The sequence below is a fragment of the Pelophylax lessonae genome, assembly GCF_965119305.1.
Source record: "Pelophylax lessonae genome assembly, chromosome: 4".
Lineage (NCBI taxonomy): Eukaryota > Metazoa > Chordata > Amphibia > Anura > Ranidae > Pelophylax > Pelophylax lessonae.
This window is the reverse complement of record NC_138771.1, coordinates 179,132,703-179,160,032: the sequence shown is the minus strand read 5'-3', so window position 1 is coordinate 179,160,032 and position 27,330 is coordinate 179,132,703. Positions and strand designations below refer to the sequence as shown.

The following is a 27,330-nucleotide window of genomic DNA, read 5'->3' as shown; positions in this document are numbered from 1 at the left end:
GAATACAAGTTTTGTTAAAGCGTTTACATTTTGTTGCATTTGCTGTGGTTAGAATATTTCCCAACCCCACACCCACAGTTAGAAATTTTTAGGACTGGTCAGTGTCTGAACACTGCTAACAGGCTTGTATGCTTTGAACATTCAAATTTCATCAAATAGAGCAATAAAAATATGATTGTGAATGTTTATTATGTATAACTACAGCATTTCTATTGTCTTATTAACTAGGAGTAAGTGCCGGTTCACACTTCCGCGTGTGCGGCGATCGCATGTAATATCGGAGCGCACTGCTCCTTCATTACATGGGATCGGATGTGCAGTGCGAATTCAGCCATACACTTTGTATGGCTAAATTCGCACTGCACCCGCACAACATTCGCACATGACCCTTTTTTTCAGCCGCATCAGGATCGGATCGCACAGTGGTTCACACTAGTGCCATCCGATCCTGTACGAACTGTCAGATCGCACTGCGATATGCGATCAAACTGGGGGTGTCGTTAACATTTCATTGACACCCCCTGCGTATCGCATATGGCAGTGTGAACTGCCAGATGTGCGTTTGCGATGCGGGAATAGGCTGCAAATTCGCAGCCTTCCCGCATCGCACAAGTGTGACCCGGCACTTATACTCTGCTCCAACACAGCCAGTAATGAGTATTTATTCCAAGTTTCTCTTAAGTAGCCTGAAAATAAACATTGCACTATATATATTATCTGAACATGGTATTTACATCAAGAACTGTTCATTTACAAATGTATTTGTTGGTAGTATTAATTAAAGGTCTGCGACAATTGCACAAAAACCAAACGACTCTCCTGGGTGCTCAAGATTTGGAGAACAAGGTGGATATCCAGTCTCAGAGTGCAAATTCCGGTGTGCAGCACGTTCAGATAAGAGTAGCTCATCTAGAGGATAGTCCAGTTCTTCCTCAGAGTTCGGTAGCAGCGTTACAGATCCCTGTACAGTTCACTCATCTAGGTAAGACAACTGTATTACTGCATGCTAAGAATAAAGAAGTTTGAGCATATGCTGTGATTGTGGCTTTATACAGTGCATCCTCAAAATTCTGCAGACAACACCCCATATTGACAACGTAAAAGAAGTTTTTTTGAAATCTTTGTAAATTGTTTAAAAATAAAAAAAAACAGAAACAATTGCATGATATAAGTATTCACAGCCTTTGCCATGAAACTCAAAATTGAGCTCAGGTGCATCCTGTTTCCACTGATTATCCTTGAGATGTTTCCACAACTTGATTGGAGTCCACTTGTGGTAAATTCAGTTGATTGGACATGATTTGGAAAAGCACACACCTGGCTATATAATACCCCGTTTCCACAGAGCTTTCTGGTACGGTACGGTTCGGTTCGGTACAGTACGCTATTTATGCCGTTTCCATTGTGAATGATACCCTAATTCCGAACCATACCGTGCCACTTTTTTGGGACCCTTTCGTTGGGGTACCAAGCACATTAGTACCGTACCAACAGGGTGGAGCTACACTCTGCAGAACTTTGATTGGTTGACAGAGAATCGTCTATCACAGCTTTCCTGCTACACCACGCCTATCATGAAAGGGTACTATTGGCAGTGGAAACGCAAGGTGTACTGTTCCAAACCGTACCGTACCACTCAGTGGAAACGAGGCATAAGGTCCCACAGCTACCAGTGCATGTCAGAGCACAAACCAAGCCACAAAGTCCAAAGAATTGTGAGAGCAAAAAACAAGCCTCGAAGTCCAAGGAATTGTCTGTAGACCTCCGAGAGAGGATTGTATCGAGGCACAGATCTGAACAATTTCTGCAGCATTGATGGTCCCAATGAGCACAGTGACCGCCATCTGTAAATGGAAGAAGTTTGGAACCACCAGGACTCTCCTAGAGCGCGCTGCTCGGCCAAACTGAGTGATCGGGGGAGAAGGGCCTTAGTCAGGGAGGTGACCAAGAAGCCGATGGTCACTGACTGAGCTCTGTGGAGAGAGGAGAACCTTCCAGAAGAACAACCATCTCTGTAGCACTCCACTAATCGAGCCTGTATGGTAGAGTGGCTAGACAAAAGCCACTCCTCAGTTAAAAGGCACATGACAGTCCACCTGGAATTTGCCAAAAGACACCTAAAGGACTCTCGGACCATGAGAAACAAAATTCTCTGGTCTAATGAAACAAAGATTGAACTCCTTGGCCTGAATGGCAAGTGTCATGTCTGGAGGAAACCAGGCACCGCTCATCACCTGGCCAATACCATCCCTACAGTAAAGCATGGTGGTGGCAGCATCATGCTGTGGGACTAGTCAGGATCGAGGGAAAGATGAATTCAGCAATGTACAGAGACACCCTTGATGAAAACCTGCTCCAGATCGCTCTGGACCTCAGAGCGAATGTTCATCCTCCAACAGGACAACGACCCTAAGCACACAGCCAAGATAACAAAGGAGTGGCTACGGGACAACTCTGTGAATGTCCTTGAGTGGCCCAGACAGAGCCCAGACTTGACCCTGATTGAACATCTTTGGAAAGATCTGAAAATGGGTGCACTGACACTCCCCATCAAACCTAATGGAGCTTCAGAGGTCCTGCAAAGAAGAATGGGAGAAACTACCCAAAAATAGGTATGCCAAGCTGTAGCAACATACTCAAAAAGACTTGAGGCTGTAACTGGTGCCCAAGGTGCTTCAACAAAGTATTAAGCAAAGGCTGCGAATACTTATGTACATGGGATATTTTCGTTTTTTTTGTATTAGATTTGCAAAGATTTCAAACAAACTTCTTTCACACTGTCATTATAGGTTATTGTTTGTAGAATTTTGTGGAAAATAATACATTTATTCGATTTTGGAATAAGGCTGTAACATAAAATGTGGAAAAAGTGAAACGCTGTGAATACTTTCCTTTGCCTGTTGGATCTTTGTACTGAAAGGAAGATTCTGGGGCCTAGTTCTTTTTATAATAGCCCCTGTATAGAGATTTGTGTACAGAAAATATCTGTCAAGTTTTTAGCAAGTTGTGAATAGCACTTTCAAATAAAGGACCATAAAAAAAACTTGTGGTGATCAGAACCCAATATATATTTATCAACCTCTGATGTCCTGTATGGATCTCTTTATGACATTCTGCACACGAGGCGGTGACTGTTTCCAGCTTGCAACTATACTTCCCTGCTGCCATATAGTTCATGTGTGGGCTATAGACTATAACATCCTGTCCCCAAGTTATGGTCCACTGTACCCTTTGGCTGGAGCTGGTGTATACATGACATAGCAGGAAGGAAACTCAACAGTAGGCTGGGCAAGGGGTACATAACATTAACAGTCTTAGCTGCCTGTCTAGAAGTCCATTCCTGGGACCATTAACCTTCCATTCCACTTGAAGAAGTAGCATTCCCAGTAAACCAATTTGAGTTGGTGGATCGCTCTTCAAGCTCTAGCAACCTACAGCGTTAACAACACCACCACAAGGAGGGCTTCCTCTGCCTGCAGTAAACCTGGTGTAGCATAGTGCCATTCTGGCTAATCACATTACCAGCGGTTAAGGGAGTTAGGAAAATGTGGCCCTACTTTTCCATCCATGATAATTCAGGCTTAGAAGTCCAAAGCTGTAAGGCCTCTTTCACACGGGCCGTATATCACCCCATCCGTTTGCTGATGATATATGGACATAATGAATGTCAATGGGATTGCGGATGTCAGCGGATGACCATCCGCTGACATCCGATTTGCGTCCTTTCAGTTCTGTTCCGTTTTTTGGAACAGAACAGAACCCTATTTTTCTTCCGTTTAAAAAACGGAAAGGACGCAAAAACGGATGTCAGCGGTGTCATCCGCTGACATCCGCAATCCCCATAGACATACATTATGTCCGTATATCATCTGCAAACGGATGGGATGATATGCGGACATACGGAGCGGATGACACAAATGTCATCTGTGTCCGTGAAAAAAAAAAGTGCCGGAGCGGATCGCAATACGGTCCGCTCGGTGTGAAAGAGGCCTAAGGGTTTTGCTTAGGGTGTTAGGATCAAGGGTTACCTTCTGTAGATAAGACTTAGACTATCTGTATTCTGTTTTGAAAATTAAAATAAATATCTAGTGAACTCGCCAGTATTTTTGCCTTTATAAATCTTCCTTTGTTGGGTTGTGGTTATGGCTATATTTTTTAATATTAACAATAGTATTTTTTTTTTTATGGCCCCAGACCCCACCTCCCCCAGTGCCGACCCAGATGGTGGTACACTACAGACATTTGAGATCCTACCAGTAAGTGTTTTTGGCTCATTAACTATTGTTTTTCAAACTTTGTTTATAATAATTTTATAAAGGCTCAAAAACCTTCCATTTGTCACAGGGGTAAAACAGAAGAAGTGTAGTAGAATGTAATGAATGTACAAGTGTGCCATCCATTCAGCAGATAGAGTGTTCTTGTTGCTGGATTCTTTGCATCCAGGTGTTTTAGGAAATGAGGAAAAAGTGGTGGAGTAGGTCAAAACTAATATGTACAGTATGTCCCTGCTGACGAAGAGTATATTTTTGCGACTTTAAAGGTGTGTTATCTCTCAAAGAAATCAATTACAAACCAAATTTAAAAATAAGCTTTTTTATTCATATGTAACCAACCTAAAGCGAACTATTAAAAGGATAACATAAAAAAAACATGTATTTTGTATATACCCCCTCAAAGCAACTCCTTTGACCCCATCCATAGCATATAACATACAAATGGGGGACATATTATCCTAAGGCCACCCAAGATGTAAAAAGAAAAATTCATGAAACATAGGTGTATACTATGCACATGAAGAGGTGTTGGCTATAGAAAAAGCCCTCTCTACGCGTTTTGCTTATCGCTTCTTCAGAAGTGGGGTATTCAAGTGGGGTAGCGTCTTGGCTAATTAGCACGTGGGGAGCACACTAACCCCAAAGAAGTACACCAGGGGCACCAGTGGGACAGGTATAACCGGTTCAGGCATGAACCCTAAAAAGGTTCCTGTGTGCCTGCTGTCAGTAAAAATATAAAACGTATCCTACACAGGATCCCTCCCATAAGGATGCCAATGTGACCTTGAAAATGAATCTTAACCTATCTAGATGCATGTGTGTCCACTCTGGTGGTGCTACATGGGGACACATATGTATCTAGATAGATTTCCACTCTATTCCTGTTCTGAAAACAACTTAAATATTAGATTTTATCTTACTTTCAGGGACAGAGGTTACTAGGACAAACAGAGAGTGGATCTTCCTAAAAGGGACAAAGAAATAAAAAAACCTGACAGGGATCAAACCTCTCACCACTCCAAAATGATTAAAAGTTCAACTTTAGATACACATTTTATGGATGTCCCAGCCAAGAAAATGTTACTTTCCACAATCTGTGTACTTATCTATGTGTCATAGATTCACACACATTAGTTAAACTTCATGGTGTTTAGGCTGTCTCCAGCCTTGCTTTGTTCTATGATGTGTGACTATTTCTATTGGTGACTATTTCTTCCTGGTCTCAGGCATCAGATCCACTCTCCATGTCCTCCCTTTGGTTGTGTTGACAGGTTCCCCTATCAGGCAAGGGATTTGGCCTCATCCGGTAGCAGTTTTGCTGCTGGTCCCTCACGGGGCTGTTGGGCTGCAGGCAGTCCACAGTTCTGTATTGTTGGACCTGTTAGCTTGTTGCTCACTCCTCAGTTGGACTGCTTTTGCACAGTCCAACAGTATCTGAATTACTGTGTCACTAAATGGATGAGAAGGATAATAGAACTTTTGTGCTTACCATAAATTACCTTTTCATTGAGGCCCCACCCTTTTGTGTTTATAATCCTGCTTTTGCTGCCGCCCACTATGAACTGAGACCTGCTAGGTGGAGGATGAGCGATCCTCGGCTGGCCTACAGATGTTTATGTTTGCAAGTGTCCAAATCCTCCTGTAGGCAGCAGTATAACCAGACAGTATCTACATTTCTGTGTCCTGCAATGGACTCCAAAAAAAGTTCTGGGGAGTACAAAAATCCTTATTAAAAAAAAAAAATAATAATTTTTAGTGACTTGTTTATTTTTCTGTCCCAGTCATTCTATTTGCAGCCAGCTGGCATGACAGGCACCTTCATTTTGCAAACAGGATCTTCACAAAGTCTTCCATTATCCTTGGCATCCAGTCCATCTGTAACCTTGACATCCAGTACTTCCCCAGCATCACCAGAGCAAATTATTGTGCACGCCTTATCTGTAAGTAGGAAGCCCTTTTACTGGATGCATGTGTAATATAACCACTGTTGAATCAAAATTGTCGGATGCCCTTACTTGCAGTGTCAAAAATACTTTTTAAAAATATTGTTTTTGCCTTCTGCACTTCAGCAACTAGCTTGGCGTTAAAGTGATATTGTTTATTGGTTAGTTCAAAAGAAAGAAGATCCCGTCTTCCGTTTTTCAGGCATCATACCTGGACTTGGCCAGAAAACAACATGTAGTGTATATACACTAAAGAAAAAGGGTGTTTTAAATTTTACCGTAATACCACAACTGATGTTTAGCTGTTTCAAAATGTCAAAGTCATGACACACTTAGCTGGAAATATTGAACAGCATTTTTAAATATATTTATACCCAGTGTAAAACTGTTACTTGTGAAAAGTTCCCTGAGCAGCCCAATGCAGGATGTGCAATAATGCAAAAATGGTGTGAGACCTGCACCCTTACCTATACCATTGAGAAGATACCAATACCTTGTGTATAGCAGAATTATATAGCATAGAATCATTTTTTTCTCTTTTCATTCATTGACGGACACAGCTCCATATCTTCTTGACCCTTGGATTTATGCTGTCCCCTACAGGAGTAGGAGAGTAGGTGGAAAAAACTTTGATTACACCTATAGGGCAGTCCCAGAGGGTATACTCCCACTTGCTGCTACAGGTCTTTGGTTTTTTTCTGCCTAGTCAGGAGTAAGGACCCAGTTCCTTGCTGGGATCTCTGGTCCTAGCATTTTTTCCTTTTTAAATATAATTTTTTGCTTCTTTTACTTTCTGTTCCTGTGAGAATTCTGTTCCTGTGAGAACTTCAATCAACTGTTGGACTGGGCGACGGACTGGATATTCTAGATCCTTGCGGTCTCCTCAGTCCGGCCAGCAAGCATGACCCGACCTCAGCTCTGCACTAGGTCAGCCGCGACATAACCCCACTGGACAGGGGCTGGCCGGCGAGTAAACGCCTGACGAGGTAGCATAGCCCTGGTCACGACCTGAGTGGCAGCATGCCTCTGGCCGGCAGCACCCCATTCCAAGATGGTGCGGTGGGCTGCCTGGAGTGGTGCCCACCTGGTCCCAAGGTGTGGTGAGTAGTGTCCCCCCTCCCTTCTGGAGATTTTTTGGGGTGGACGTGGGCCCCTCCCTAGGTGCGTTGGACCCCCGAGCGCCATTCCCTCCCACATAACACTTCCCCCTCACTATTGGGGGCCCTCTGCGGACCACCCCCCATTCACCTACGCCTTTATCCCCCCTCTTCCTCCCCTGGGATGTCTGCTGGGGGCCGAGGGGGGTGTCCTGGTGGATGGCTGTTTTATCTATCAGCGGCCATGTTTGTGTAGTCCATTTTCTTGTAGTTTCCCATTGCTATTACACGGCAGCCATGTTTCTGAACCCTATGGAGCGGTGAATTGGCGGTGGGCCTCTAGTGTCAGTTCCTAAACTTTTTCTTTCTCTCTGATCGGCGTGCAGCCTGGCACGCTGTCCCTGGTACTTGAGTAGGGGGTGGTGAGTCCTTGTGGGTGCTAAACGGCTCCCTCTTTCTGCTATAGCAGTACTTGGTGTGCTGGGACTTGTGGTGCCGCTGGTGCAGCGGTGGGGGGTACTTTGCAGCAATTTTCAAAATTTTTGTTGCCGGTCCCCAGGTTAACCCATGGAGTCCGTGGAGCACGTGTCACCTTCTGACCCCCTCTCAGAGGCTGCGGGCCCTCTGGGTCCCAGTTCGCTTTGTCTGCTATGACCGGTCCTGCCGTCACTAGTGTCCAAGGTAGATATGGCCCTCATAAATAGGACGAGCAAAAAGCGTCCTCCGCCTACACCTGCATCCCCTGTCTCCTCAGATTCTAAGGTTGATTTGGCCTCCGCAGATGCAAGTCCCCCTACTAGGTCTGCGTCCACGCACCCAGAGTGCTATAATAGTGAGGATGAATCCTCTTCCACTACAGTCACGCATGAAAAGGCGCTAGTGGATGCACTGATTGTATCAGTGCGGGAAACTTTAAAATTGGAGGACACAGCTACGGCTGCGCAGGTGCACTTTAGTACGTGCAGAGCCTCAAAGACGACAAAGGTATTCCCCTTTCCCTTCTATTTCGACAGCATTGTTGTGAGTCAGTGAGGTTCCCCAAAACGCACTGTCAGGGTACCTAAGCGTTTTGCTAGCAGTTAACCTTTTGAAGAGTCCCTGTTAAACTGACAGTACCACTTGTGAAGGACTCTCAGGTTTTCAGGTTGAATAAAGTCACCCTTCTCCCAGTGGAAGACCCTTTTGACGAGAGCTGAATCTCTGGTCCGATACCTTTTTACCATGGCCGGTTCCATTCTGCGGCTGGTGTTTACCAAAACCTTGGTTTCCCAGACCTTATCAGAATGGTCTAAGCTTCTGCACCAGGATTTGGAAGGGGGACAGCCTTCTCCTGAGCTGGCGGACCAGTTGGTCCAGGGGTTTCAGTATATACAGGTCCCTCTCAAAAAATTAGCATATTGTGATAAAGTTCATTATTTTCTGTAATGTACTGATAAACATTAGACTTTCATATATTTTAGATTCATTACACACAACTGAAGTAGTGCAAGCCTTTTATTGTTTTAATATTGATGATTTTGGCATACAGCTCATGAAAAACCAAAATTCCTATCTCAAAAAATTAGCATATCATGAAAAGGTTCTCTAAACGAGCTATTAACCTAATCATCTGAATCAACTAATTAACTCTAAACACCTGCAAAAGATTCCTGAGGCTTTTAAAAACTCCCAGCCTGGTTCATTACTCAAAACCGCAATCATGGGTAAGACTGCCGACCTGACTTCTGTCCAAAAGGCCATCATTGACACCCTCAAGCAAGAGGGTAAGACACAGAAAGAAATTTCTGAACGAATAGGCTGTTCCCAGAGTGCTGTATCAAGGCACCTCAGTGGGAAGTCTGTGGGAAGGAAAAAGTGTGGCAGAAAACGCTGCACAATGAGAAGAGGTGACCGGACCCTGAGGAAGATTGTGGAGAAGGACCGATTCCAGACGTTGGGGGACCTGCGGAAGCAGTGGACTGAGTCTGGAGTAGAAACATCTAGAGCCACCGTGTACAGGCGTGTGCAGGAAATGGGCTACAGGTGCCGCATTCCCCAGGTCAAGCCACTTTTGAACCAGAAACAGCGGCAGAAGCGCCTGACCTGGGCTATAGAGAAGGAGCACTGGACTGTTGCTCAGTGGTCCAAAGTATTTTTTTCGGATGAAAGCAAATTTTGCATGTCATTCGGAAATCAAGGTGCCAGAATCTGGAGGAAGACTGGAGAGAGGGAAATGCCAAAATGCCTGAAGTCCAGTGTCAAGTACCCACAGTCAGTGATGGTCTGGGGTGCCATGTCAGCTGCTGGTGTTGGTCCACTGTGTTTTATCAAGGGCAGGGTCAATGCAGCTAGCTATCAGGAGATTTTGGAGCACTTCATGCTTCCATCTGCTGAAAAGCTTTATGGAGATGAAGATTTCATTTTTCAGCACGACCTGGCACCTGCTCACAGTGCCAAAACCACTGGTAAATGTTTTACTGACCATGGTATTACTGTGCTCAATTGGCCTGCCAACTCTCCTGACCTGAACCCCATAGAGAATCTGTGGGATGTTGTGAAGAGAAAGTTGAGAGACACAAGACCCAACACTCTGGATGAGCTCAAGGCCGCTATCGAAGCATCCTGGGCCTCCATAACACCTCAGCAGTGCCACAGGCTGATTGCCTCCATGCCACGCCGCATTGAAGCAGTCATTTCTGCAAAAGGATTCCCGACCAAGTATTGAGTGCATAACTTAACATAATTATTTGAAGGTTGACTTTTTTTGTATTAAAAACACTTTTCTTTTATTGGTCGGATGAAATATGCTAATTTTTTGAGATAGGAATTTTGGTTTTTCATGAGCTGTATGCCAAAATCATCAATATTAAAACAATAAAAGGCTTGCATTACTTCAGTTGTATGTAATGAATCTAAAATATATGAAAGTCTAATGTTTATCAGTACATTACAGAAAATAATGAACTTTATCACAATATGCTAATTTTTTTAAAGGGACCTGTATATACTGAAACCCTGAAAGACCTGTATGTGATGCCTCTCTCGATGCAGCCCCCTTAGTTTGCAAGGTGTCCCTGACAATGGTCACCCTTCGCCGCATGATATGGCTGAAATACTGGTTTGCGGACCAGGCTTCCAAGAAGGTACTGACTCATCTCCTGTTCGGAGCTTCCATGGAGAAGATCATTAAGGGTCTTGCAGGAGGTAAAAGTACTCTGCTCCTGCAGACTACCAGGAGCAGAGTCTCGTAGCAAACATGGCCCTTTCTTCTCGGCCCATAAGCGGTCCTTTCGTCCCTCGGGATCCTAAGGACCAGAGGTCAAAATCCACCAGTAACCCTGCAAGGGGTCCCAAGAGGCCCTGGCCTGGTAAGCTAAGAGTGGGTTTTTCCGCGACCGCAGACATGCCCACTTCTGTCTGAAGGGGCACCCTCACCTGTATCTAGGGTGGGGGACATGTTTGCTTCTTCCGGATCGGTGGACCTCCTTGATTCAAGACAAATGGGTCCACAAGTTAATTCAGTCCGGTTACAAGATGAAGTTTTGGTCCTTGCCTCAGGCATGGTTCTTCCCTTCCAACCTGCGCTTGTCCCTAGATCGCCTACGAGGTCTTCTTGGGGCCTTACAGGATCTGCTCTCACAAGGGTTCATTGTACCGTTTCCAGAATCAGAACGCTTTCAGGGGTTTTATTCAAACCTATTTACTGTTCCCAGGAAGGAAGGCAAGATCCATCCAATACCAGACCTCAAGGCCTTGAAATGCTTTGTACAGATTAATACATTTTGGATGGAGTCCGTTTGCACGGTAGTGGCATCTGTTCATCAAGGGGATTTTCTGGCCTCTATCGACATCAACGACGCTTACCTTCATATACAGGGAGTGCAGAATTATTAGGCAAATGAGTATTTTGACCACATCATCCTCTTTATGCATGTTGTCTTACTCCAAGCTGTATAGGCTCGAAAGCCTACTACCAATTAAGCATATTAGGTGATGTGCATCTCTGTACTGAGAAGGGGTGTGGTCTAATGACATCAACACCCTATATCAGGTGTGCATAATTATTAGGCAACTTCCTTTCCTTGGGCAAAATGGGTCAAAAGAAGGACTTGACAGGCTCAGAAAAGTCAAAAATAGTGAGATATCTTGCAGAGGGATGCAGCACTCTTAAAATTGCAAAGCTTCTGAAGCGTGATCATCGAACAATCAAGCATTTCATTCAAAATAGTCAACAGGGTCGCAAGAAGCTTGTGGAATAACCAAGGCGCAAAATAACAGCCCATTAACTGAGAAAAGTCAAGCGTGCAGCTGCCAAGATGCCACTTGCCACCAGTTTGGCCATATTTCAGAGCTGCAACATCACTGGAGTGCCCAAAAGCACAAGGTGTGCAATACTCAGAGACATGGCCAAGGTAAGAAAGGCTGAAAGACGACCACCACTGAACAAGACACACAAGCTGAAACGTCAAGACTGGGCCAAGAAATATCTCAAGACTGATTTTTCAAAGGTTTTATGGACTGATGAAATGAGAGTGAGTCTTGATGGGCCAGATGGATGGGCCCGTGGCTGGATTGGTAAAGGGCAGAGAGCTCCAGTCTGACTCAGACGCCAGCAAGGTGGAGGTGGAGTACTGGTTTGGGCTGGTATCAAAGATGAGCTTGTGGGGCCTTTTCGGGTTGAGGATGGAGTCAAGCTCAACTCCCAGTCCTACTGCCAGTTTCTGGAAGACACCTTCTTCAAGCAGTGGTACAGGAAGAAGTCTGCATCCTTCAAGAAAAACATGATTTTCATGCAGGACAATGCTCCATCACACGCGTCCAAGTACTCCACAGCGTGGCTGGCAAGAAAGGGTATAAAAGAAGAAAAGCTAATGACATGGCCTCCTTGTTCACCTGATCTGAACCCCATTGAGAACCTGTGGTCCATCATCAAATGTGAGATTTACAAGGAGGGAAAACAGTACACCTCTCTGAACAGTGTCTGGGAGGCTGTGGTTGCTGCTGCACGCAATGTTGATAGTGAACAGATCAAAACACTGACAGAATCCATGGATGGCAGGCTTTTGCGTGTCCTTGCAAAGAAAGGTGGCTATATTGGTCACTGATTTGTTTTTGTTTTTGAATGTCAGAAATGTATATTTGTGAATGTTGAGATGTTATATTGGTTTCACTGGTAAAAATAAATAATTGAAATGGGTATACTATATATTTGATTTTTGTTAAGTTGCCTAATAATTATGCACAGTAATAGTCACCTGCGCACACAGATATCCCCCTAAAATAGCTAAAACTAAAAACAAACTAAAAACTACTTCCAAAAATAGCCAGCTTTGATATTAATGAGTTTTTTGGGTTCATTGAGAACATGGTTGTTGTTCAATAATAAAATTAATCCTCAAAAATACTAATTTGCCTAATAATTCTGCACTCCCTGTATATGTCAGGCATCGACGTTTCCTTGGCTTTGCCGTAGGCGAGGAGCACTACCAATTCATGGCGTTACCCTTTGGTCTCGCCTTGGCTCCTCGGATGTTCACAAAAGTTTTGGCCCATTTCGGTACTGGGTTACCTGGACGAGCTCCTTCTGCGAGCAGTCTCCAAATGCCTTACAAGACAATCTGGACATTTCGGTGCAAACTTTGCAAGAGTTCGGGTGGACACTGAATTTCCAAAAATATGCTCTGGTTTCGTCCACCAAACTCGACTTCCTGGGCCTGACCCTGGACTTGGCCTCAGCCCAGATGTTTCTTCCGAAGGAGAAACTCCAGAAGTTTCAGGATGCAATTCGGCTCCTGTTGTCCAATCGGCGGTCATCTCTCAGGACCTGCATGCAAGTGCTGGGCCTGATGGTCTCCACCTTTGCGGCGGTTCCGTTTGCTCAGTTCCATACTAGATCTCTGCAAAAGGAGATTCTGGCCAAATGGAACAAGAATCCACAGTCTCTAGACAATCTGATCCTGTTTAGCCAAGGTACGGGAGGGTCCCAGATCTGGTGGCTCTGTTCTCCGACGCTTCGACAGGGAAAATCCTTTTTCCTTCTGTACTGGACGGTGGTCACAATGGATGCCAGCCTGTCCGGTTGGGGAGGTGTCTTGGGCACAGATTGTGCTCAGGGGGTTTGGACTCTGATGGAGTCCAGCCTGCCGATCAATATCCTGGAAACTCGGGCGATTAGGCTTTGCCTGATCCAATGGACAGATCGTCTGCAGGGGCGCCCGGTAAGGATTCAGTCAAGACACTGCCACAGCCGTGGCATATGTCAATCATTAAGGGGGCACCAAAAGTGCCCTAGCAGCCCGGGAAGTAGGCGGCATTCTAAGATGGGCAGAACGCTTTGTTCCAGCAATCTCTGCTGTACATATTTAAGATGTGGAAAATTGGCAGGTGGACTACCTTAGTCGGCAGACGTTGGATCAGGGAGAATGGTCTCTCCACCCGGAGGTTTTTCATCAACTGTGTCTCCGGTGTGGGACTCCCAATGTGGACCTGTTGGCCTCTAGTCCCAACAGGAAGGTGCAGAGGTTCGTAGCAAGGTCTGGGGATCCTCTGGCGGATGCCACAGACGCTCTGGTGGCCCCTGGTATACGCATTCCTCCGATAACTTGTCTGCTGAGACTCCTGCAAAGAATCAAGGCAGAAGGGATTCCGGTCATCCTAGTGGTCCCCAGCCTGGCCTCGCAGGTCTTTGTACGCAGACCTGGTATGGCTGGTCGCCGATGTCCCTTGGAGACTTCCTACACTGTTAAAAGCTTGAAAATCTACTTCTAGGAAGATTTATCATAGAGTCTGGAAGGTGTACATTGCATGGTGTGAGTCTCGGGGGGTTTCCCCCCCGTTCTTTTTTTGGTGTCTCGTGTCTTGGAGTTTCTCGAAAGAGGTGTAGGTCAGCGTTTGGCCTCGGGTACCATCAAAGGCCAGATTTTCGGCCCTGGCGATTTTCTTTCAGCACCCGTTGGCCACAAATTCCTTGGTTCACACTTTTGTTCAGGGGTTCCGCCACCTGGCTCCCCCGGTGAAGTCTCTGTTACCTCCATGGGACCTTAATTTGGTGCTGTCGGTTCTTCAGAATCCGCCTTTCGAAAATATCTGTGAGCTTCCTCTGCTTACTTTTGTCACAGAAGGTAACCTTGGTGGCTATTACTTCTGCGCGCAGGGTGTTGGAGTTGGCTGCGTTGTCTTGTCGCTCACCTTACCTGGTGGTTCACAGAGACAAAGTGGTGCTTTGTCCCTGACACTCATTCCTTCCTAAGGTCATCTCTGGTTTTAAATGAATCTCATTTAAATGAAGACATTGTGTTGCCTTCCTTGTGTCCTAAGCCTAAGCACCCTAAAGTGAGTGCCTTGCATTCTTTAGATGTGGTTCGGATGATCAGGGTGTACCTGGTTGCGACGGAGTCGTTCCGAAAATCTGATTCTCTATTTGTCCTTACGGATGGACCCCGTAAGGGGCTGGCCGTGTCTGCTGCAACCATTTCCAGATGGATCAGGCAGATGGTGGTGCAGGCCTACTCCATTAGGCCTGCATCACTGTCAGGATCCTCCTTTCCCTGTTAAGGGGCACTCTACGAGGGCGCTTAGTGTTTCTTGGGCCTTCTGTCAACAGGTGTCAGTGGTGCAGGTTTGCAAGGCCACCACCTGGTCATCCATGCACACTTTCACAAAATTTTATAAGGTGGATGTGTTGGCATCTGCGGATGCTGCCTTTGGCCGCAAGGTTTTGCAGGCTGCTGTTGGAGAGGATTAGTCCTCTTTGAGGGTGTATTTTTTATTAGGGGAGCTCAAGTTGTTCCTGGTTGGGCTCCTATTTTACCTGGTTGGCCACATTTTAGCCTTTTGGGAAGTGTGTTATTGCTGTGTTCCCACCCCTCATGTTGACACTGCTTTGGGACGTCCCAAGGGTCAAGAAGATATGGAGCTGTGTTCATCAATGAATGAAAGAGAAAAAAGGGATTTTTGTCTTTTACCGTAAAATCCTTTTCTGTGATGTTAATTGGCGGACACAGCACCCGCCCCTCTATGGAGTTGGGTTATACTGTACTGTATGTTCTTCTAACACTGCTTGTTACAAAACTGAAGACCTATAGCAGGAAGTGGGAGTATACCCCAAGGGACTGCCCTATAGGCATAGTCAAACTTTTTTCCGCCTAGTGTCCTACTCCTGTAGGGGCAGCATAAACCCAAGGGTCAAGAAGATATGGAGCTGTGTCTGTCAAAGAACATCAGAGAAAAGGATTTAACGGTAAGACAAAAATCCCGTTTTATTTATTTATTTATTTTTCCCCTAAAGCTCCTCCAACTTTGTATACTGTTCCTAATCACATATGTCAAATGCAGTATAGCACCTGAAAAAGCGCTGCATTTTTAGATGTGTGGGGGTGTCATTAGGAATGACTGGCAGCCTCCCACATCTGTAAAGAGCAGCATTTTGGCTGCAGGAACAGCTGGGATATCCCCAGTAGTGTAAACCTAGCCTAAATTTTTATTAGAGTTTGTAAAATCCCTGATTTTTACATCTGTGAATATCTGTTACTGACATACTTGGTGCATGTCCATAATGAGCATTCCTGCACAGATGTAAAAATTATGGATTTTACAAATTGTCCTTGAATTTAATGGCGGTTGGCAACCCTGCTATGTGTTGTGAAAGGAGGTAAAAGGGAAGTTGTGGGGGGGCCACAACTGAAACTCCCCTGGACCCCCCCTGATACGGCCAAGTGGCATTTACTTGTCTGGCACTACCGGCTGTTGCCGATGCCATTACAAAAACGACACCCCTGGCATCCCTTTAGCTGTGCCTGTTTCTGCATTCTCTGTGCCGCCACGGCCTCTATGCATATATACACTGCTCAAAAAAATTAAAGGAACACTTTGAAAACACATCAGATCTCATTGGGGAAAAATCTCATGCTGGATCGCTATACTGATATGGACTGAGTAATGTGTTAGGAACGAAAGGTTGCCACATCGTTTGATGGAAATTAATATGATCAACCTACAGAGGGCTGAATTCAAAGACACCCTGGAAATCAAAGTGAAAAAATTATGCAGCAGGCTAGTCCATTTTGCTGAAATTTCATTGCAGCAACTCAAAATGGTACTCAGTAGTTTGTATGACCTCCACGTGCTTGTATGCATGCCTGACAACGTCGGGCATGCTTCTAATGAGACGATGGGTGGTGTCCTGGGGTATTTCCTCCCAGATCTGGACCAGGGCATCACTGAGCTCCTGAACAGAATGAGGTGCATCCTGGTGGTGTCAGATGGACTAAAACATAATGTCCCAGAGGTGTTCTATTAGATTTAGGTCAGGCGAGCGTGGGGGCCACTCAATGGTATCAATCCCTTCATCCTCCAGGAACTGGCTGCATACTTTCGTCACATGAGGCTGGTCATTGTCGCGCACCAGGAGGAACCGACCCACTGCACCAGCGTAGGATCTTATAATGGGTCCAAGGATTTATTCCTGTTACCAAATGGCAGCCAGGGTGCCATTTGTCTAGCCTGTAGAGGTCTGTGCGTCCCTCCATGGATATGTGTCCCCCCCCCCCCCCCCCCCAGACCATCACTGACCCACCACCAAACCAGTCAAGCTAAACGATGTTACAGGCAGCATAACGTTCTCCATGGTCTCTCCAGACCCCATTACATCTGTCACATGTGCTCAGGGTGAACCTGCTATCATCTGTGAAAAGCACAGTGCGCCAGTAGTGAACCTCCCAATTCTGGTGTTCAATGGAAAATGCCAATCGAGCGCCATAGTGCCAGGCAGCAAGTACAAGGCCCACTAGAGGACCTTGGGCCCTCTGGCCACCCTCATGAAGTCTGTTTCTGATTGTTTGGTCAGAGACATTCACACCAGTGGCCTGCTGGAGGTAATTTTGTATGGCTCTGGCAGTGTTTATCCTGTTCCTCCTTGCACAAAGGAGCAGATACCGATCCTGCTGATGGGTTAAGGACCTTCTACAGCCCTGCATGACTCTTCTAGAGTAACTGCCTGTCTCCTGGAATCTCCTCCATGATCTTGAAACTGTGCTGGGAGACACAGTAAACCTTCTTGCAATGGCACATATTGATGTGCCATCCTGGAGGAGTTGTACTGCCTGTGAAACCTCTATAGGATGCATGTATCACCTATGGATGCCAGTAGTGACACTGACCCTATCCAAATGCAAAACTAGTGAAAAACAGTCAGAAAAGATGAGTTGGGGAAAACAAAAGTAATTTGCTTCCACCTGTAAAACCAATCCTGTTTTTGGAGGTTATCTCATTGTTGCCTATCTAGTGCACCTGTTTTTAATTTCATTAATACCAAAGCAGCTGAAACTGATTAACAACCCCCTCTGGCTACTTAACTGACCAGATCAATATCCCAGGAGTTGACTTGATGCTATACTCTGCTTAAAAAGTGTTCCGTTAATTTTTTTGAGCAGTGTATTTACAGCATCCCTTGTGTCCCTCTATATGTGCCGGCCGCCGTGGCTTGCCGGGCCTCATGCCTAACTCTCATGGGCTGCGGGTTTTACACCCCTGGTGTAGGTAGAATGGGCGAAACTAAGCAACGAGGAAGGAATATTCAGGACTAGTAATGAAACTGATGTTCTTGTAGCAGGCCATTATGTAATATAAATCATATTGGAATTGTGATGCTCACTGGTCTTGAAATCACAAAACTGGAAGTTGTGAAATTTCTACAGTTTAGCCCTCCGACTTGTGTGGATGGTGCTTATAATATACTGCAACCAAACCTATGTTACTAAAGGAAACCCCTCACAAAAGGAGCATGTTTCTTGTAAAGTATATACCATGATATTTGTTTGAGAGGATATACCCAATTATGGAAAGTTTAAAAAAAAAAAGAGAAAAAACATTTAGAGTAAGAGAAGAATTATTTTTCTTCATTAATAACAGGTACATTTGTTTAGGATGATAGTGCACAGTGTATGCGGATCCCTCTGATTATGTTCTCTCATATTTACAGCCAGAACACCTCCTAAGTGCAAATGACAATGTCACTGTCCACTGCCACACGCCTGGAATTATTATTCGAACACTCGCTTCAGATGACATCTCTTCACCCTTCACTCAGACTGAGCTCTCTATAGACTCTGCCTTACAGCAAGAAGATCTGAACAGTCCTCAGAGTTGTCATGAAACTGATCATTCTCCCCAGGAGATCCACCATAATGACATTAACAGTAGCCATGACTCTTTGTATTGCACTGAGCAGTCCTCAAAGATAAGGATGGGGAGTACTTTGAAGCTGTTACCACATCCTGATGTAACAGAGGACATAACCGCTGTGGTGGAAAAACCTAGTGAAGCTTGCATTGACTTGGAAGCAAACCTTGTGAAAAAGGTAAGAGTAGAAAATATGAGTGCTATGTATGACGTAACATTGCAAGTCCCCTTGTTGGTCAACTTCCCACCTTATAATCCTGCAACATACACAGACCCAGTTAGTTTAAAGCTGGTCATTGACGGTTTGAATCTCTGCTGGTTCAGCAGGAATTGGCCGAGATTCAAACCATGTATGGGCAGGCTGGATACAACCAGCCTGCTAGATTTTACATGCCATTATTTCTAGCGTCTGTTATAGCCTCTAGCAATAATCACTAATCAGTAATCGGCTTCCCCCCGCTGGGAGAACATAATGGCTCCGCAGGAGGAATCCTGCAACCCATGGTTACAAGAAAAAAAATCGCTAAGTCTATGGCCGGCTTTACTCGCACTTTTGTATGCTTGTTCTTCCATGTTTGCTTTCTAGAATCTTACTTTTCTTTGATACAGTGCTCTTCGCATTTGGGAAGTTCCCCCTTTATCTGTAATACACTATATTACCAAAAGTATTGGGACGCCTACCTTTACACACACATGAACTTTAATGGCATCCCAGTCTTAGTCCGTAGGGTTCAGTATTAAGTTTGCCCACCTTTTGCAGCTATGACAGCTTCAGCTCTTCTGGGAAGGCTGTCCACAAGGTTTAGGAGGTTTGTCTATGGGAATGTTTGACCATTCTTCCAGAAATGTATTTGTAAGGCACTAATTCTAATTCATCCCAAAGGTGTTCTATCTGGTTGAGGTCGCATCTTAAATTTTCGGTTTCAGCACCGGAATTTTAATTTCGGTGCATCACTAATATTTTTGATATAACAAAAATAAAGTAACAGTGTATTGCTTTAAAGGTAATGCTGTGAATATCAAATGGAACAATATATTATTCCAATATAAATCCATAGGCATAAACATAAGTCCATCAAGTAAAACACCCGGGGTTGATCTTTGCGAGAAAGATAAGTAAAAGCTCTTTTTTTTTTAAATTTTGTGGATTTCTTCCTTATTCCAAGGACTAGTTTCAAACCACCAAAACAAGTGCAGCAAGTGATCCCACTCCCAGTGGATGGCAAACTCACCAGCTATTGTTGCCTTCCATTCGCATGGTCGGCATAATCACTTGTTTGTGAGTTAGAGAATTCCCAGACCTAAATCAGAGCACTTGCTCCCCACAGTGGAATAAGTCAAATATCATGTGGAAACAAAAACAAAAACTTCCAATGGCATAATAACCAACCAATCCGAAATTTATTATAAAATTCTTATAAAAGAGCTGCTTACATTTATTACAGGTAAAACATTTGACAATATAAATCATGTATGTTGTATGAAAACCAAATCCATATCTCACCACCGTTTGATGCCAGCTGCACATCCCGGTGTCTGGGTCGTCGTCTAACCACGCCCGATGTGTTTCGTCACTTCCAACTTCATCACAGGAGAAGAGTGTGGAGTTTATGTTGGTGGGTAGTATGTGCAGGATGGCGTCAGTAGGGCAGTGGATAGTATCAGTAGAGCAATAGTGTCAATTTTTTTAAATGTTATTTTTGTATTTTTTTACAAGCATTTTGTGAGGGCACTGGACAGTGTCAGTAGAGCAGTGGATGGTGCCAGTAGTTTTTTTTTATCCTTATTTGATTTTGTATGAAGTGCTTTGGTTGGGGGTGGGGGTTGTGGACGGTTATAGCTGTGTCAGTAGAGAAGTGATCAGTGTCAGTAGTTTTTTATTTTGTTTTGTTTTTCTACAATTTTATTTTTTACAATTTTTTTTTTACTTTTTTTTTAACAATGTTTTTTGTTAAACGAGTGGACGGTGTCAGTGTTTTTTTATTTTATTCTTTATTATTTTTACAATCTTATTTTTTACAATTTTTTTTTTTTTTTTTAGGGGGGGGGGGTGAGTGGACGGTGTCTTTTTTTTTTTTTACTTTTTTATTCTTTATTTTTTTCCAATTTTATTTTTAAATATTTATTTATTACAGTTCTTTCTTCTTCTTTTTTTTTTTTTTCTTTTATCAGCCCTGTTGGGGGGCTTTGGTGAGATATCATTAAGATAGAAAAAAACCTTTTGCCTTTACAATCACTTTAAGACTCTAAATTTGGGTAGAGATGGAATATTCTTTTTGCCTGCAGGATTCCAACCAAAGTGGGTTCATGATAGTATGTCAGGCTGTGCATGGATATTTGTGTAGCACACAGGGTCTCCTAAATTAAAGGATAAATCCACCCTAAACACTAAAATCCCTGCATCTATAGACCTCCTCGATCCAAGACTAACCTATCTAACCCTGTAAAGAAGAAATCCATATACTTACCTTTTTTGAAGCCGACCTGATCCCATGCTGAGCTGTCAGCCGCGGCTTCTCTGTAGAGGCGGATGCAGAGGACATGGCCAACAACGGAAGCCCATAGTAACTCTATGGGTGACGTCACTTCCCATTCATTTCACAGCCGTTGTTGGCTGTGTCATCTGCAGAGCTTCCACCGCTGGAGATCGGGTCGGATCGGCTTCAAAAAAGGTAAGTACAGTATCTCACAAAAGTGAGTACACCCTTCACATTTCTGAACATATTTTATTATATCTTTTCATGTGATAACACTGAGGAAATGACACTTTGCAACAAAGTAGTGAGTGTACAGCTTGTTGAACAGTGTAAACTTGCTTTCCCTTCAAAATAACTCAACACACAGCCATTAATGTCTAAACTGCTGGCAACAAAAGTGAGTACACCCCTAAGGGAAAATGTACAAATTGGGCCCAATTAGCCATTTTACCTCCCCGGTGTCATTTGACTCGTTAGTGTTATAAGGTCTCAGGTGTGAATGGGGAGCAGGTGTGTTAAATGTGGTGTTATCGCTCTCACTCCCATACTGGTCACTGGATGTTCAACATGAACTCATGGCAAAGAACTCTCTGAGGATCTGAAAAAAATAATTGTTGCTCTACATAAAGATGGCCTAGGCTATAAGAAGATTGCCAAGAACCTGAAACTGAACTGCAGCACAGTGGCCAAGACCATGCAGTGGTTTAACAGGACAGGTTCCATTCAGAACATGGTCGACCAAATAAGTTGAGTGCACATGCTCAGTATCATATCCAGAGTTGGTCTTTGGGAAATAAATGTATGAGTGCTGCCAGCATTGCTTCAGAGGTTAAAAGGGGTGGGGGTCAGCCTGTCAGTGCTCAGACCATACGCCGCACACTGCATCAAATTGGTCTGCATGGCTGTCATCCCAGAAGGAAGCCTCTTCTAAAGATGATGCACAAGAAAGCCCGCAAACAGTTTGCTGAAGACAAGCAGACTAAGGACATGGACTACTGGAACCCTGCCCTGAGGTCTGATGAGACCATGATGAACTTATTTTCTTCAGATGGTGGTGGGAGTGTCATGGTCTGGGGCTGCTGGTACTGGCGAGCTATGGTTCAATGAGGGACCCATGAATGCCAAAAATTACTGTGACATACTGAAGCAGAGCATGATCTGGGCAACAGGGCAGTTTTCCAATATGATAACAACCCCAAACACACCTCCAAGACGACCACTGCCTTACCAAAGAAGCTGAGGGTAAAGGTGATGGACTGGCGAAGCATGTCTCCAGATCTAAACTCTATTGAGCATCTGTGGGGCATCCTCAAACGGAAGGTGTAGGAGGGCAAGGTCTCTAACATCCACCTGCTCCATGGTATCATAATGGAGGAGTGGAAGAGGAGAGGCAAGAGCAAGGAGAGAAGTGGAAGAGGCAACCTGGGATGTCCTGGTGAACTCCCTGTCCAAGAGGGTTAAGGCAGCACTGGAAAATAATGGTGGCCACATAAAATATTGACACTTTGGGCCCAATTTGGACATTTTAGCCTAAGGGTGTACTCACTTTTGTTGCCAGCGGTTTAGACATTAATGGCTGTGTGTTGTTATTTTGAGGGGACAGCAAATTTACACTGTTATACAAGCTGTACACTCCCTACTTTACATTGTAGCAAAGTGTCATTTCTTCAGTGTTGTCACATGAAAAGATATAATAAAATATGTTCAAAAATGTGAAGGGTGTAATCACTTTTGTGAGATACTGTATACTCCTTTCTTATTTACAGGGCTAGATAGGTTAGTCTTAGATCGAGGAGGTCTATAGATGCAGGTATTTTAGTTTGAGGGTGGACTTATCCTTCAAGCCTTTCCTCCCCTGCATTTTGCTCCTACCTTACCAATAACATGGCCTCCTGGGCCTCAAGGAGATGATCAGGGTTTTTAGGGGGCACAGAAGAACAAGTATTGATGTCTTTGCCCACAGATTCCTTGGTAGAAGTGTGGGCAGTGGCTGCTGCTTCCTTGTTCTGGTAGTGTGGGAGTCGGGCTCCGCGATCCCTGGCTTGTGGATTCTTACCTTTGATTCTCCTTAGTCATACCTGCTACTAGTGTGGCTGAGAGGTGGCATCAGTATGGTGGGGGAGATCCTCTGTACACAGGGGCCCGCTAACACTGGATAATTGGAAGCAGTAGCAGAGACTAGGTTTGCTGCTTACATTAAACATTAAATCTGCAATAAGGGAATCGAGTATGGGGCACAGTTTTTTTTTTTTACATCACTGTACTATCTTAACATAGTTTACCAACATTGTAATTTGTAATGAACTGCGTATGAAAAATCGATATACCTTTTTATTTGGTACAGAATCTTGGACCTTCTGCTCTAGAAGAACAGGCCAGCAAGCCTCCAGTAGAAGAAACCGTGCTTATTGTCCCATCATGTCATAATTACATTCAAAGTGATGATATTGATGGAGAATCAGTGCTTCCTCTTACCACACTTGCAGGTAGCAAGAGTTATCTTGTTTTTGTGCCTGATTTATAGTTGATGTCATATGCCAGCTGGTTCATTCACAGTTGTGAATGGGGATTAGGAAAATCGAGTATAATTAAAGACTCTGTCAACAAAAAAACTGCTATAAAGTGCTGCCATCTAGAAATAGCTGCATATACAGCAATACCTTGGTTTGCGAGTAACCTGGTTTGCGAGCGTCTTGAAAGACGAGTAACATTTTTTTAAAGATTTGCCTTGATATACCAGCAGTATTAGACTCACAACGTTAAAGTGGTTTAGCACAGTATAAGCATGCCACCCCCTCAGTTACATAACATTGTGTCCCTGTGTCTGTACTGTATATAAAAGATGCTGATTTCTACTGTATCAGAGTGTCTCCCAGCACTCATGTGACTCCTTATCTCTCTGCTCTCCCCAGCAGGCGGGGGCGAGCACTCACGCTGTCGTCATCTGGGGAGGAGGGAAGGAGAGAAGCAGAGAGCCAGTCACGTGAGCACCGGGAGACGCTCTGATACAGTAGAAATCAGCATCTTTTATATAAAGTACAGGGACACAATGATATGTAACAGAGGGGATGGCATTCTTATACTGTACAGTACTGTACTTTAGATATGATAGCAGCACATCTTTATTTATACCAAAAAATGGTTGTGGAACGAATCATCTGAGTTTCCATTATTTCTTTTGGGAAAATTTGCTTTGATATACGAGTGCTTTGGATTACAAGCATGCTGCTGGAACGAATTATGCGTGCAAACCAAGGTATTACTGTACCTATGAAATGCTGAACTGAACCAATCTGATGTGCAAAGGTTTTGCACTTCCAGATAGTGGCTAAGCTTCCCTTTTTCATTTCTACCTCCTTTCATGTCTATTAGCCAGTAAGGCTGCCGGTCATACTGTTGGCCAGAAATGGCAAAGCTTTGTGTGTCAGAACTGCAGACATATCTAAAATTAACTTAATATTTTTTGTGTTTTTATTTTTTTCTTTCATGTTATTGACAAATTCCCTTTAAAAAGCAGGATCTTCTTTAAAACGAGTAGTTTAATTTTTTTCAAATCCCTAATTACAACCAATTGTACTTACTGCAACTCTTCAAATTCCAACAAACTTCCTTTCTATTTCCCAGCTCTGTATAATGCTGAAATTTCCTGCTGGACAGGAAAAGCTTTCATCATATCACATGAAGTAGGATTTTCTGTTTCCACCCAGTTGTGCTATGTGAGAAGGAAAGGGCACATAAGAAGCTAAAAGTCCATTTTGCATAGCTTCAACCTGGCTTGTTGGAGCTATAGACTATTTCTCTACTCCGTGTGACAGCGATGGACCAGTCGTGAGTCACTAGTGCTTGCTCATACCTGGAAGTGCCATGTCAGGGGAGTGAAGGAAAGGTATGCTGCTGGTAGAACAGGGGAAAAAAGTTAAGTGATATTTATTTTGCCCTCTATAGGCAAAAGAATGTTTGCTTTAAGAAAATAAAAAAAAAACTGTGTGATGGCAAACATTTTATTTAGGAGGTGAGGCCGGAATTTACTTAAAGTCCAGTACACAGCTGCCCCTTTAAAGTTGATGCGTAATTCACAGAAATCTGAGAATTGTAGTCCTCGGAATACAAGTGCAATGATCACGGCACTCTAAAGCCTCGTACACACGCAACGAATTTCCGCCGACCGGTCATCCATCTTTTGTCCAGAGTGGCGTTTTGTTGGTTGGAATGTGCCTAGACTGCACACGAATTTTCCTGCCTGACAAAATTCTACTTCAGAAGTGATTTCATGTGTTGGTTTGCTTTCTTTGTGTTCTTTCTTCTCTGAGCATGCCCAGTCTTGCTCATAAGATTTTTCCCTGTCGAAATCTGTACTGACTGCACGAAAATCGGACGTGTTTTGACGGAGGACAAAAATTTTATAGCCTGCGCCCCAGATTTTTTTCGGCCGAAAAGTCGGAGTCGATTGTCGGAAGCATCATGCTAACAAGCCGAAAATCGGCAGATCGGTCTTCGGACTTAAATTCCCGGCCGAATTTCGACTCGAGTGTACGGGCCTTAAGTCCATTGACACTTCACCTAGCTCACCAACTCAGATGCTGTACCTCTGTACAGAGAGGGAGCTGGAGGAAGAGTCTGCAGGAGCCTGACATTGTGGGGAAAAAAAATAAATGCAATTTTTTTTCCCTGCAAATATTTGTTCATTTATTTATTTAAAAAAAAACAAGAGGGCCACCCATGGACATTCTTACTTGCCTACTGGACACTTTTACCCCCTTCCTGCCCAGGCCAATTTTTAGCTTTCAGTGCTGTTGCACTTTGAATGACAATTGTGCGGTCATGCACCACTGCCAAACAAAATTTTTATCATTTTTTTCACACAAATAAAGCTTTCTTTTGGTGGTATTTAATCACCACTGGGTTTTTTATTTTTTGCTAAAAAAAAAAAAAAAGAACGAAACCTTTAAACAAAAAAAAAATCATAGTTTGTTATAAAATTTTGCAAACAGGTGATTTGTCTCCTTCAGTGATGTGCACTGATAAGGTAACACTGATTGGCAGCACTGTTGGGATTGATGTCCCTGTAACAGAAGCTGGTTATCGGCTTTCTTCTTCTCTCCTCGTGCTGTAGGTGTGAGGAGAGAAAAGCCGATACCCAGCTTGTGTTTATTCATTGGCTGACAGCTGATCGTGTGATTGGCCCTTTACCCTGATCTATAATCAGCTGAGTCCAAAGCAGGCAGAATGATCACGGGAGGATGTCCGTTGATGCCCCCCCTGGTATTGGAAGTCCACACTTTAGCTGTGGCTATAGCGCAGGCGGCAAGCGGTTTAAGGTTTTTTTTTTTTTTTAATTACTTTAATGCATTCTATGCAGTAGGGTAAAAAACCTTCTGGGTCCCTTCATAACTCTACTTTCTACACAGGCTGTGTGTGGCACAGTGATGAAGTCACTGCTACTTTTACATGGTAATAAATAGATTTGTAAAGGCATTTGGAGCACACAAAGTGGATTTATAGCTTTTAATAAATTTATTTAAATTAAAGTGTTTGTGCCCAGAGTTGTTGTACATTTAGATAGGCGTTTCTCTACACATTTATATTTTTAGATATTGTTTTCCAAAATTTTTATATTTATATCATTAGATGTCAGCTTCCGCTGTCCTTTTGCGTGGGTAATTTTACCTATTCTGTTCTGTCATGTACAAAACTGATCATCTCTATTTCTTTTTTTCTAGATCCAATATTGCAGCACCACAGGAATAAATCCCACAGTCTTGTCTCCTCTGTTGATGGACCAGACTCTGATGACCTAAAAGATGTGGAGGATTTATAGAACTGCTTCCTAGCCATTCCTAGACTTGCTGCACGCATTCTATTTTTCACCCTCACTTAGCTGCTATAAAAAAAAACTGTTTTGGCACCAGACCAGTTACTATTACACTACAAATTATGCACTATTATGTTATCACCAGCTTATATTGTTACAGTCAGGTATTTTCAGCTTCATTAACCAGCTATGCTCCTAAATTGAATCCTTTATCTCAGTCACTTTGTCAGCCAAAGTTTCATTTGGCTGCATTCATGCCTCTGCAAAAAAAAAATATTCATCACTATAGAAGGCACATTTAGATGTGAAGCAGCAGGGTATATATTCAACCCAACACTCCAAAATTCAGCGGTGTGACTATGCGCTGAAGGCTGCCTTCAAAGCCACCCACTAATACTAGTCTTAGGCAGACAGATCACTGTGAGTTATTACTGCCCTGAAACTAGCACTAGTCTCAAAAGTTGGATGAAATCAGCTGTAGCACGTGAATATGAGTCTGTCTATACAAACTGATTGTATAATCACCTTTTAGATTTACCAACAAGTATGCAATGTGAGCTCCTGCGCAAT

General features: G+C 43.8%; 1 protein-coding gene across 1 annotated transcript in view; it reads left to right on the top strand.

Annotated features, from left to right (window-relative positions):
* Positions 1–27,109, top strand: part of DMTF1 (cyclin D binding myb like transcription factor 1) — a 74,848-nt gene extending 47,739 nt beyond the window's left edge. Inside the window, exons 11-16 of the mRNA XM_082253206.1 lie at positions 773–982; positions 4,195–4,256; positions 6,056–6,214; positions 18,272–18,649; positions 23,293–23,434; positions 26,669–27,109. Of these exons, the coding sequence (XP_082109332.1) occupies positions 773–982; positions 4,195–4,256; positions 6,056–6,214; positions 18,272–18,649; positions 23,293–23,434; positions 26,669–26,766 (1,049 nt within the window). The 3' untranslated portion in view covers positions 26,767–27,109. The remainder of the gene's footprint in view (positions 1–772; positions 983–4,194; positions 4,257–6,055; positions 6,215–18,271; positions 18,650–23,292; positions 23,435–26,668) is intronic.
* Positions 27,110–27,330: the final 221 nt, after the last annotated feature.